We start from the raw sequence: 12861 nt of genomic DNA on the forward strand, positions 1-12861 counted from the left end.
TGTGCTAGTCTCTGCACACACACGCATTGGTGTGCTAGTCTCTGCACACACACGCATTGGTGTGCTAGTCTCTGCACACACACGCATTGGTGTGCCAGCCTCGGGACTGGCTTGTCTAGAGTCTGGACTACAGCAGCTAACAACACAGACCAGTGTGTCCTCTGACACCCAAGGTGTGAAGAACTATTATTTCACACAGTGGTGAGAGTGAGACAAAGCAGGGAGGCTGACAAAGTGTTCTCCGTTGGTCCTTTGGCCACCACTCGCCCTGTTTTGCAGACTTCCACCCTCCCCCACTGCCCCAGGAAGACCCCTATTGCCTGGATGATGCACCCCCCAACCTGGGCTACCTGGTTCGCATGCACGGAGGGGTTCTCTTTGTGTATGACAATCAGACGACGTTGGAACGCCAGGAGCCCCACAGTCTACCCTACCCTGACCTGGAGACCTACATCGTGGACATGAGCCATATTCTGGCACTCATCACCGATGGCCCCACGTAAGCCAGTTCCCCCGGCTCCCCCTTTTGTTGTGTGGGTGTGTGGGAAGGAGCAGGCTTCGATGCTTGCACTCCATCCGGGGTTTCCCTACGGGGGTTGCACAGGCTTAGAGCTGTTGCTGCTGCCCCCTGCTGCACATGGGCATGTGGAAACCTCTGTGTGGTAGTGGCCACTGTGTACCAGCATCAGCTGCCACCCCTCTCCTTAGGCAAGGAAACACTGCGGAGAACTGCCAGCCACCAGCCCCGGGCATGGGCGAACACGGAGGGAGGAATAAAGAAAGAATCTTGTTTCAGCTACTGGGCTTCCTATGCTTTTGAAAGTAGCCTGCAGGGATCCTGGAGCCCTCTGTGTCCCCACCCATGCTCAAGAGCGCTTGGCTGGGGCTGACAGGGGAGGTGGCTTTCTTCCTGACAGGGATTTGAGCCAACCAATGGTTAAGGTTCAGTTACCTGAACCTTAGGAGTGGGAGCCTGGGAAGGCAGGGGCCGTAAGAGTGTCCTGTGCCCCTCGCTCACTCCTGCCTTTGGGTTTGCTGTGAAGGGCGTGGGCCTCCCCTGAGACAGAGTAGGATGGGGGAGGGGGGGCCTCTAGCTCTGGGTCCTCACTGAGCAGAGGCCAGAACTAAGACCCAGGAGGGGAAGGACAGTTTCTGGGAATCCCTTCTTACCAGGGGTGTGAGCAATGACTGTTGTCTGAGAAATTATCAAGGGACAGTCACTGGACAAAGTGACCAAACCTAACGTTTGATGTGATGTTTTACTGGGGTCTATATCTCTCACTAGCTCAGAGTCCTTTCCCACTCTGAGATCCCTGATTCACTCAGGGCTTGCCTCTATAGACAGACAGTGACACTGGTATTAAAAATGTTATGATTGCCATTTATTTATATATACGCGTGTATGTCTGCATGTGAGGAGGTCCGAGGCTGTGACACCCCCTGAAGCTGGAGTTCCAGGCAGTTATGATTTGGATGCTTGGACTCAAACTCAGGTCTTCTGAAAAAACAGTGTGTGATCTTAACCACGGAGCCATCTCTCTAGCTCCAAGCAGCTGCTCTTTATGGTGGCCTAGGGAGATGCAGGCAGCTGCTGTTTGAGACCACTGAGGGAGCAGAGTCAGTTCTGTGAGGCCGGGCAGCTGAGCTGGGTGTGGGAGACATCTGGTCATAGCAGTGAGTTGCATCTTAGCTTGCTGAGGAAAACTTATTCCCTGGGAGTGCTTTCCCTGGGCGGGGATCCTGGGGTGTCAGTCCCACAGAGCTTTCTGTCTCAGTGTTCCTTACCTGCTCCTCACTGTAAACATCCTCTTCCTGCCCAAGAATCTCAGAGCTGAGAATCCCTCAGGTCGTGGGAATCTAGGCACAGTTGGTCATGGGAGGAGGATTGATGCCCCTGCATCCACAGCTAGGCAGGTGATAGTAGTTTGACTGCACCATTGACATTCTGGGCAATGAATTCTGTAGTTAAAGGATTACAGGGGTGGAGGAAAGATAAGAACAATGGGAGGGGCTTCAGTCTGGGATGGTACCATCTCCATAGTTATGTATGGGATGGTTATCCCTGTGCTAATTGCCCAAACACATAGGACAACAAAAACCTGCATGGGATCTCAGAGTTGGTGCTTTCCTCCCATGTCTTGACTGTCTGCTCATGTGGTGTCATCACATGTGTGTGCTGGTCAGTTCAGCCAGGTCTGAGGAAAGCTGGAAACATCTCGGCTCTTCTTCCTCCATGCTGTCAGAACCTGACCCTTCCAGCCCGGGTCACTGTCTTGAGGTTGCTAAACTGTCGTTTGATGTCTTACTGGGGTCTCTATCTCTCACCAACTTGCAGGAAAACCTATTGTCACCGACGACTGAACTTTCTGGAATCCAAGTTTAGCCTTCATGAGATGTTAAATGAAATGTCAGAGTTCAAGGAACTGAAGAGTAACCCCCACAGGGACTTTTACAATGTGAGAAAGGTATGTGGCAACTGGTGTCCAAGCCACTCACCTGGCCCCATATTGGGCCCAGGGGATGATGCCCTGGGTCTGTCTAGGTCCAGAGTTGGGTGAGCACCAGGTCTCCTGGCTGGACATTTCTTGACCAGAGTAGCCTGTGTGATAAAACACATCTGTGCAGTAGGAGGACCGGCAGACTGCATCCTTGCATCGGGTTGTCTCAGATACTGTGGTACCACTCTAGATCCATGGTGGAAAGTCTGTGTTGGTGCAAGTCTTTCTCTAGCATCAGAACAGAGCCTGCTAACTGGTCTTAACAGTGGCGGCTTTAGGGTAGTGGATGTGTTAGAGACATCACAGAGGGAAAGCTGCTAGGACCTGTCTGGACTTAGGAGTTGGCAGTCTCCATTGGAGTCAGCTCTATTAAAGCAAAGCATTGAGACGCTCCAGCCTCTGCCCCTGGAGTGGTCCAGTGGCTCTGGCACCTTCTCCCTGCAGGGGCAGCATCAGGGCAGGTGTGTGTGTGTGTTAAAGGATCCTGGCCTGTAGCTTTTCCACTTTCTTCCAGGGGAAGGAAGACTTGCGATCATGCTGAGCATGGCTCAGATGGAGAGCAAGACTCACTTTCTGCTCATAAGAATGTCCAGAGACAAGTGCTGTGACAGGGGTGGGGAGTGGCTTTCAGAGAGGCCAGAACTGAGGAGGAGAGGGTGTGTGGTACAGGGGAAGGAATGAGTGACAGTGGCCCTCTGGGGAGGGAGCAGAGAGTGCAGATGTCAGAAGGGGAGAGGGAGGAGAGAGCATGCAAACATGTGGGGCTGGAAGGTGGGTGACAGCCAGGTAGAGGGAGGCCTGCAGAGCTGTGGGAAGGTTCTGAACCATGGAGGCCTGTGGACTTCTTAAAGAATGCCGTAAGTCTCAGACTCTGGACCAAGAGGCTTCCAAAGTAAGAGTAGGACGCGAGGGTTATTGGATGCATGGGCAGAGGTGAAAGGTTGTGGTTAGGCCACTTCCCTAGACACAGCAGCCACTGTCTGTTCCTTCTTTGGGTGGCTCAGTTTCTGTGAGAACTTAGCACATACCCTGGTAGATGGGTGAAACATCTCCCCCAGCCTGGCATAGCCCTGCCCCGCCCTCTGCAAGTGTGAGCGAGCGCTATGGGCCTTTGTCACTCCTGAGACTTGGAGCCAGGCTAGCCAACGGTGCTTCTGATGGCCCTGCGGTCATCCCTGGACGGCCCAGGACTCTCTCTGGGCTGCTCCTTGGCCGTGATGTGGGAGAGAAAAGATATGATTCTCGGGGTTCCCTGACAGTCTGGGGTTGATGCCTGCTCTATCCACAACAGTCTGGTTTTTGGCACCTAGATTGGCCCGTATGTATGAATCCAGAGCTGCTGAGTTAGGCCTGGTCCTCCAGGGCAGGAGAGCTGGCCTGCTGGATGCTGGGTGACTTGTTTTCTCATTCAAAATCTGGGTTCTAAGGACAAGACTGAGATTTAAAAATCTACAGTGACAGGGAAGGGGTATCCCTATTTCCATGGTGGCTGTCATGTCCAGAGCCTGGGGCGTGGCAGATGTCAGCATGGGTAGTAAGGAATAAGTTTTGATATTGGGAGTCCCAACCAGCAGGACCCTATAATTGAGCATGTAGTTTCTGCCCACTGCTAAGAAGGAAGGACTGTGTTTGCTACTTGTAAGTTGGATGTTGAATAGAAATGAGCATTGCCTACTTTGGTAAAGCGTAACATTAGGGACATCATAGGTATCATTTGGGCCAAGCCTGATCAAGTGGGATTGGATCCCTGAAGCTATTCAAGCTTAGAGAAAGAGGACGAGTATCGATTCCTCATGTCTGCCATGAGTGTGAGACTAGCCAGTGTCCGTTAGCTCAGGTCTCAGACATCAAATAGTGCTTCACTGAAATGGCATGGTTCCTGTGAACCTTGATCTCTCACGTGACAGTAAAGTATCCATGTAGATTCTTCCAGCCAGACAAAGACACTAAAATGAAGGCCTTTTTTTTTTACTTATTCTGCAAGTTGGACTAGGGGATTCCTGGATGGCCCAGCTGGTTTCATTCTATGACTTGTGACTCATGGGAGCTGTGACAGGCTGTGTATATGACTGCCAAGCTGGAGGACATAGCTAGAATGGCAAAGAATGTGTGGAGTCATGCTGAATGAGGTAGGCCGTGCCGCAGTGAGTGAAGCCAGGCTGACCTCCTTGTTGTCTCTCGGCTATGAAGTGCTGGAGCTTCAGCCCTGCTCCATGGGACGTTCTGCATCTCACAGCTTTGAGTTCTTCTGTCTTTCCTGGAGGAAGGTCAAGAACTGAGGGCAGGCAGGTCCCTGATGAGTGAGCACTGTCCCCAATACCATGGGCTGGCTGGGATAATGGACAGACAAGTCCAATAGATCAAATGTCTGGCTTGGCATGTCTTAACAGATGACCAACCAGCTGTGGACAGCATTCCCCAGCTTGAGGTCAGTGTCTCCTCCCCCCAGCCTTGCCAGAGAGCCCAGTCTGCTGCAGTTCTAGAGTGCATGCCGGAGTCTGGTAGGTAGCACCCTGAATTGTGACCTCTCTTGTCTTCTTGGGTTCATGAGAGGTGACCTGGCATGCCCACAGTGTCTCTAGGGCACGCATTAGCCAGGTGACAGCCTGTAAGTGAAACACAGTAAAAAGAGCGAGAAAATGGAGGGAAGAGGGAGATAGGACAGGAAATGTGAGGAGTGCTCGCGTATTCTAAAAACCCCAAACAGCCCACTCTAGCTTGTATGTGCACGCGGGTGGTGTGGCTGACAGAGGACAAGGGAAGAAGCCACAAGGCCAGGAAAGAGGTCCTTCTGGACTCAGGAGCGATTCTTTGGTGGCAGTGGGGGTGGAACACACTTTGGGAGGTAGGACTGATGTGATTGGCTGGTACTGAGAGAAGAGGGTGGGAAGGCCGCCCACTTTTTCCACAATGAACTTCCGAGGTCAGGCTCTGTCATTTCTCAAGACACTGAGGGCCAGGAGATGTCCTCAGGAGATGGTCAGGTTTGCACTGTGGTCTGAGACAGAGAGTACGTTTCTGGAGGTACATTAAATTTGAACTGTCTTTGAGTTCCTTGAATAGAGATGTCCGTTAGGTAATTACTTAGTTCTGGGACTTTCAGCTCATGGTCCACATTTGGGAGTCGTTTAAAGAGAAAAGTTAAAGGCACAGGTGGCTTAGTTCTTGGTGTTCTCACAGAGAATTGGGGTTCAGTTCCCAACATTCACAGTAGGCAGCTTACAACTGCATGAGATTTCATTTCCAGGGGATTGCTGCCCTTTTCAGCCCCACCCCCTGCCTCTTTGTGCTGTCTCTGTCTCTGTCTCTGTCTCTGTCTCTCTTTCTCGGGACTCCTCTTTCTCTCAAGCCCCCCTTCCCGCTTCCACTCTCTGGTGTATATGCATGTATTCACATACACATGAATAAAAATAATCTTTAAAGGCACAGGTGGCATAGGTCAGGGGTGAGGATGAGCTGTCACAGGAGAGGTCAGAGGTGAAGAGACAGCTCGATGTTACAGGAGTTTAGCATGACACAGAAGACCTGAGACTTTCAATAAGGAAGCCAAGATCGCACTGGGCTCCAGGCTGGCACCTCCTTTGGGGAATCTGTGTTTCCATCAAGTGCAGGGGATACAAGCTCCTGACTCCTGTCTGTGAGTCAAAATTTTCTCTGAGGTCTGAGTCCACATGTTGGCTTCCAGTCAGGATGTCTGTTTCAGAATGGGGCTTGAAAACCCTGGGCTCAGGTGAGGTAGAGTTGACTGAGAAAGGTGTGGTGGTTGCCCTCCTAATGTTCTTTGGGGGTATTGCTTTGGTAATTCCCAGAGAAGTCAGTGGGAAGGGGTGAATCTCAATGGTTATGTGAACCCATTGGGACAGCTGGCACCGGTTTTCTCTTCATTCGTTTGTTCATTCATTTATTCATTCATTCTCCATTGACTCACTGATACTTTGGACCAATCCTTGGGTAGGTGCTGAAGTGGATGCAGTGGACCTGGTCCCTGTCCTTGAGGAGCTCCCAGGCAGATAGAAACACATAAGAGGGGTCATGAGGATGTGCCCACCAATGTGGATGACTGTACCAGGTGCCCAGGCTGGGCAAGAGAGAGAATGGCTTAGCTGTGCCCAGGAGATCAGGATTGGCTCCATGCTGAGGAGGCAGACTAATACAGATGAGCTCGACAGGAAGGAAGGAAGCCTGCAGGCTGAGAAAGGCATGGGCAATGTGATACCACAGAGCAGCTTGGTGTCTGAGGAGCCAAACGTGGCTCCCCACATGTGATGGGGGCAGCCGGAAGAGGAGAAATTATGATTGCACGCAGCTTTAATTCCAGGTTAAAGTGCTGGGACTGAGTATGCAAGAGAGGACTTGTCAAGTGGGTAAACAAGAAACCAAAACAAAAATATCTTGATGCTGTGTGGATATAGGCTGGGTGGCAGGCCTGCAGGAGCGAAGATGAGCTCCAAGGCGCGGAGGAAAAATAGGAAGGGGGATGGTGGGCACTCTGTCCACGGCCAGTGTGGTGCTGAGTTCCACCTGGAGGGTTGAGGCTCTTTGGTCACTAGGGGAGGGGACCGGCTCATTGACCAGTGGGTGGTGTGTTCCAGGTAGACACGCACATTCACGCAGCGGCCTGTATGAACCAGAAGCACCTGCTGCGTTTCATCAAGCACACATACCAGACAGAACCCGACAGAACTGTGGCGGAGAAACTCGGTCGGAAGATCACCCTGCGGCAGGTGTTCGACAGCCTGCACATGGACCCCTACGACCTCACGGTGGACTCGCTGGATGTCCATGCGGTAAGCGAGCTCTGCCCTGGGTACCTCCATCAGGAGTACTCTGCTCACAGAAGCCAGCATGCCTGTGCGTGGACAGTTGGTGGCTGGGGAAATCATTTGCCTTTGCTTGTAGTAGAGCAGTGGAAGGGATCTGGTGTTATTGAATAGTGAGACTGGGAACAAACAGTCAAAGGAAGACCGTGAAGTCGGATGGTTACAAGTTCTAATCCCCCTCAATCACTTAGGAGTCATGTACCCTTAGGTGAATTGCTCAAACTTTCATTTTCTTGTCAATAAAATGATGCCTGTGGTGCTGGAGAGATGGAGGAAAGACCATTTTCTGCTCTTGCAAGAAGGCGGCTTCGGTTCTCAGAACCCACAGTCAGAGGTTCATGAGCACCTATTACTACAGTTCTAGGGACTCAGCGCCCTCTTCTGGCCATTACGGGAACTGCATGCACTCAGCGCCCATCCAGCCAAGCAGGCACATAAGTAAAAATATCGATACATCGATACATGTTTAAAAAAAAAAAAAAAAAAGACTTAAAAAGTGATAACTATCATGCACCTTGTTGATTTTCAAAGTTGTTAAAATGCTGAATGATGGTGCAGTTGCTATAGACACAGCAGAGTGGTCCTTTAAAATGTTAGCTATAGAATTCCATAGACTTCCTAGCTTCTATTCACAACCTTGAAGGCACTGAAAATGGAGACTTCAGTAGACACTTGCACTCCGCTGTTCATGGCAGCGTTATCTTCAGTATTCAAAAGGTAGAAAATAGCACAAGTATTAGACCATAGTCGATAACTAACCCAAATGTAACAAGTTCACAGAGTAATTCAGACTTAGAAAGCCAGAGTAAAACTTAATTTTTTTCTGATTATATTTTTGTGATGTATGTGTGTATGTTTTTGCACATGCGTGGCACATGTATGTGTATGTGTAGGCCTGAAGTTGATGCTGGTAATCATCCTGGATGGCTCTCCCTCCGTATTCACTGAAGCATAAGGGTCTCTCAATCGAATGCAGAGCTCATCGATAGAGCCTCGCCTTAGCCAGCCTCTTTGGGGCTCCCTTCTCTTTGCTTTCTGAGGTCAGAATTACAAGTGGGGCCACTATGCACACCTGGCATTGGTATGGGTTTCTGAGGATCTGACTCTGGTCCATCCAGACTCATCTGACTCTGGGGTGAGCAGTAAACAGATGAGCTGCTGAGCCATCTTCCCCGACCCTAAACTTGATACTTTTGATTGTTCAGTGGCCTTGTGCCCACTGCTCTCTAAGTCAGTTATGTTCCTCAGCCCTCCAGGACCTTGACCATAGAGTGCCTGTCCAAAGAGTCCTATGGCTGACTGAGGGGACATGGTCCTGGCACACAGAATGTCCAAGGTTTCATGCAGAAAGTTGTGGTGACACATGCTTGTAATTCTATCACTATAGAGGATGAGGTAGGAGGATTGCAAGTTAGAAGATAACCTGTGCTACATAGTGAGGCTCTGTCTAAAAGAAAGAAAGGGAGGGAGGGGGATCTAGAGCTAAAGGAGGAGGGGGTGACTACATTTTCCAGTGTGGCTGTCTTAGAAAGGCCAGGAGAAACACATTTGGTAACCGCATGGAAATGTGAGGCAGCCAGCCGGTGATCTCCTCCTTAGGGCCGCCAGACATTTCACCGCTTCGACAAGTTCAACTCCAAGTACAACCCCGTGGGGGCCAGCGAGCTCCGGGACCTGTATCTGAAAACTGAGAACTACCTCGGGGGAGAGTACTTTGCTCGCATGGTCAAGGTGAGTGAGCCCTCAGCCTCTTCAGAGACCTGCCTTCAAAAAGTAGGGGCGCGTGTGAGCCTCTGTCCCTTCCTCCCCCTGAAGGCCCTTCTGTCTACCACCCAACACAGGCAGGCGCTGGTCTCCTGCTCTCGAGCATGGACAGGTGTGTCCTGTGGGCCGGATGGCAGGGAAGGGGCGAGAAGGGAAGAGCTCCTAGCGTCCTGGCGCCATCCAGTCTTGCGGCAGGCTGGCTCCAGGTGGAGACACAGCAGCTGCTGTGCAGCCTGGTTCTGCAGCCAGGCCTGTTTACAGTCTGCTGGTGTCAGACCCTGGCCTCCCTCCCAGGAGAAGCCTCGGCAGGGGAGTGGGTGCTTATGTGGCAACGGCAGGGATTTAGATCAGCCTTTCCACCTATGAGCGGGTAGCTGAAGGACCCCAGGGCCCACCTAGGGACGGGGTCTCCCGTGCAGCCGGGAGGCTTTGGACTGACTCAATTCTTGGTATCAGGAAGTAGCCCGGGAGCTAGAGGACAGCAAGTACCAATACTCAGAACCGCGGCTCTCCATCTATGGTCGCAGTCCCAAGGAATGGTCTAGCCTGGCCCGCTGGTTCATCCAGCATAAGGTCTACTCACCCAACATGCGCTGGATCATCCAGGTGCCCCGCATCTAGTGAGTATCATGCACTTGTCTGCCCTGGGTTCTCAGGGGCCCACAGCCTGTCCTACATGGCTCCCGGGTATGTTCCTGAGGGTGGGGCAGGGGTGGTGGGGCTCAACTCTCACACATCACTTTTGCTTTTGAAGAATTCATGAGAGGGCCTTTGTGGGGGACTACCCTCTCTTCTCATTGAAGACTTGGGTGAGCCTGGGACATGAGATGACCCGTAGTGTCCTACATGGCTGGCCTCCCTGGCCGTCATGCGGAGTGACACTCTCATCTCCAGCTGGGCTGGGCATGGGGTTCAGAGGGGCTGAGTTCAGCTCTCACCCAGCCTGAATTCCACCCCTTCACTCGCAGTGGCCTCTGGCTTGAGGCAGTGGCCCGATGGGCACAGGAAGATGCCCATCAGTTTACAAACACTGACGGTACTGGCTGTTTGCTCTGCTGGGAAAGTGGCTGGCTCCACCCAGCAGACCAAGTCCTCCTACCAAGCAAGCCTTTGGTTTTCCCAGTGATATATTTAGGTCAAAGAAACTACTGCCAAACTTTGGGAAGATGCTGGAGAACATCTTCCTTCCCCTGTTCAAAGCTACCATCAACCCTCAAGATCATCGGGAGCTTCATCTCTTCCTTAAATACGTAAGTGCTGGGGTGGGCCTCTAGTGAGCCCAGCGTGGTGGGGGAGAACACACCTGCCCCACCCCTGGGTCCGGTTCACCTTCTCCGGCCTCCCATTCAGCTCCCCTCCCCAGCTCCTGGACCCAGGCATGGGCTGCCAGCTCCAAGAGGCTGTATAATGAAAGGAACAGAGGGAAACTTCTCCTCAGGGTAGTGGTTGCTGGCAACGCAGGGGAAGGTTGCGTCTGTCCCTAGAAGGGCAGCTGTGGGCAAGGATCCGTAGCTTTTAGCCTGGAGATTGGAGATACCTGATCAAAAGGATTTCTTAGGCTTTCTTCCCAGTGAAGCAGAGGTGCCTCTGGGGCCATGGATACCCCTAGCCAGGGACCCTAGATCTGTTGCGAGGCACCCAGCTGGTGTCTCATGCTATACCTGACATACCAAAGGAATCTTCTACCTGTAACTCTGAATCCAGCTCTGGACCTCTTTAGTCCCAGAGTCTAGTCATCCCACTTGGACGGCTTCTTAAACCACTCTGGTCCTGCTTTGCTCAACATTAAAATGAGACCACAGCCACCTCCCCCACGCAGTGTCACTTGAGTACTAACTAGCTGACCAGTTGTAAGGCTGGGGGACCTTGATGGATGGTAGTAGATGCCCAGCATATCAAGTAGCCCTGCCCCCACCCCAGCCTGGCACTGCTGCCGTTGGCAGTGGCTGCTGTTCCCTGCAGGACTGGCCTCCTTGGCACAGCAGTGGGAAACCTGGCAGCTCAGACCCAGCCTCATCTGGCTCAGCCTCAGTTTCCTCATTGTCTCCCTTAATACACAGGGGCTGGCATTCTCCAGGCTGGCCTACTGGGCCAACGCAGAGGCCCAGGGTCCCCAACAGGAGTGTGAGCTCTGAAACCCTGTGGGGAGCTGAACCGAGTCCTGGATTGATTATCCTGCCCTGGCTCAGTGTCAGCATCCTTACTTCCCACACAGGTGACTGGGTTTGACAGTGTGGATGATGAATCCAAGCACAGTGACCACATGTTCTCAGACAAGAGTCCCAGCCCAGACCTCTGGACCAGCGAGCAGAACCCACCCTACAGTTACTACCTGTACTACATGTATGCCAACATCATGGTGCTGAACAACCTCCGCAGGTGGGTGAGGCCCTGGCATGAGCCTGTGTTGCACATGCATGCGATCCTTCTGCCAACCTGCACATCCACGTGGTATTTAAATGTATCACATCACTGCTCACACATGTGGGCATATGCTTGAGAAGACTCATGCCAACACAGATATGCAGTATGTGTGCAATGATGCTGTACATTTGCACACACATGTTCATATGCACATACTCACCACACACCATGTGGGCTATTATATCTGGGAGACAGGAGAATTGAGACCTGGGACACGCTGACCATACGCATGCTTCTTTACTGCTAGGCAGCAATCTGCACACCTGCATTTGTGTGTGATAGGCATAGTCTGGACACAGGAGAGACAGAGTGAAACAGATACAATTTGCATAAGTCTTAGTGTGGTCTCCCGTGGAATGGTTCCACAAACCAGACAAAGCACATACTGGCAGGAGCCAGAAACCTGGGTCACAGGACACAGGACACGGCTACATTCCCTTCTCTAAGAGTCTAATATTGCATACACCTTCCTTTGGAGTGTGCCTTCTCACTGGCTAGCACTGAGCTAGTCCAGGCTATGATGTGGGAGTTTAGATGGGATTGAGAAAAGGGCCTGGGACCAGGGTGGAGGTGGTCCTGAGCTGAGCTCTGGGAGACAGGCCTTCTGCTTCTGGCTTTGTCACTGACCTGCTCAGTGTCTTTCAACACACGTCATACCCTGGGCCTTTGCTCCTTTCTAAAGCAAAGAGGTTACACCTGGTTTCTCATGGTGGATGGAGGCCACAGTCTTGGAAAGCCAGGAAATGGGGACATGGGGAATGGAGGAGGGCCAGGACCCTTCTCTATGTCTGGTCTCCTCTGCCCTTGGATTCCGAATTGTGGGAGGGGCTGTTCTAGGGTGCATGGTTTAGCTGTGCTGACCATGCCAGAGGGATGTGGGCAGTGTAAGCCAGGGGCACATCCTGACCTGGAGCCTCCTCTGACAGGGAACGGGGCCTGAGCACGTTCCTGTTCCGGCCTCACTGTGGGGAGGCCGGCTCCATCACTCACCTAGTGTCTGCCTTCCTGACTGCCGACAACATTTCCCATGGGCTGCTGCTCAAGAAGGTAAGTGGGCCACGCGTGTGGGGTTTGGGTTCCCATCCCCCACCCCCTTCAGAGCTCTGGTCAGTGCTCCTTGAGGGCCATGGCCCCTGGAGGGCTGCGCCACCGTAGTCTTCCTGGCTTCACTTCAATTTTTATTTAAATATTTTCACATATTTGGATCATATTCTTCCCCCCTTCTAGTTCCATACCCACTACCCAACTCATGTTCTCACCCTCTCCCCCCTAGCCCACTACCCAACTCATGTTCTCACCCTCTCCCCCAGCCCACTACCCAACTCATGTTCTCACCCTCTCCCCCCCAGCCCACT

The 12861-nt window shown here is 52.2% G+C and overlaps 1 protein-coding gene and 1 long non-coding RNA gene across 5 annotated transcripts in view; one reads left to right on the forward strand and one right to left on the reverse strand.

Moving 5' to 3' along the window:
- Ampd3 (adenosine monophosphate deaminase 3) overlaps positions 1-12861 on the forward strand; it is a 46211-nt gene that overhangs the window by 26965 nt on the left and 6385 nt on the right. For all 4 annotated transcript variants that reach the window (XM_021191668.2, XM_021191657.2, XM_021191663.1 and 1 more), the window contains exons 5-12: positions 280-499; positions 2336-2465; positions 7091-7285; positions 8918-9049; positions 9539-9702; positions 10206-10332; positions 11298-11461; positions 12433-12553. In XM_021191668.2, the coding sequence (XP_021047327.1) occupies positions 280-499; positions 2336-2465; positions 7091-7285; positions 8918-9049; positions 9539-9702; positions 10206-10332; positions 11298-11461; positions 12433-12553 (1253 nt within the window). The remainder of the gene's footprint in view (positions 1-279; positions 500-2335; positions 2466-7090; positions 7286-8917; positions 9050-9538; positions 9703-10205; positions 10333-11297; positions 11462-12432; positions 12554-12861) is intronic.
- LOC110317252 lies at positions 6887-7929 on the reverse strand. Its single transcript, XR_002380305.1, has 2 exons — positions 7833-7929; positions 6887-7437 (listed from the first exon to the last, which is right to left on the reverse strand). It is a non-coding gene; the product is annotated as an uncharacterized LOC110317252 (long non-coding RNA).

Source organism: Mus pahari, chromosome 1 (genome assembly GCF_900095145.1).
Source record: "Mus pahari chromosome 1, PAHARI_EIJ_v1.1, whole genome shotgun sequence".
Taxonomy (NCBI): Eukaryota; Metazoa; Chordata; class Mammalia; order Rodentia; family Muridae; genus Mus; species Mus pahari.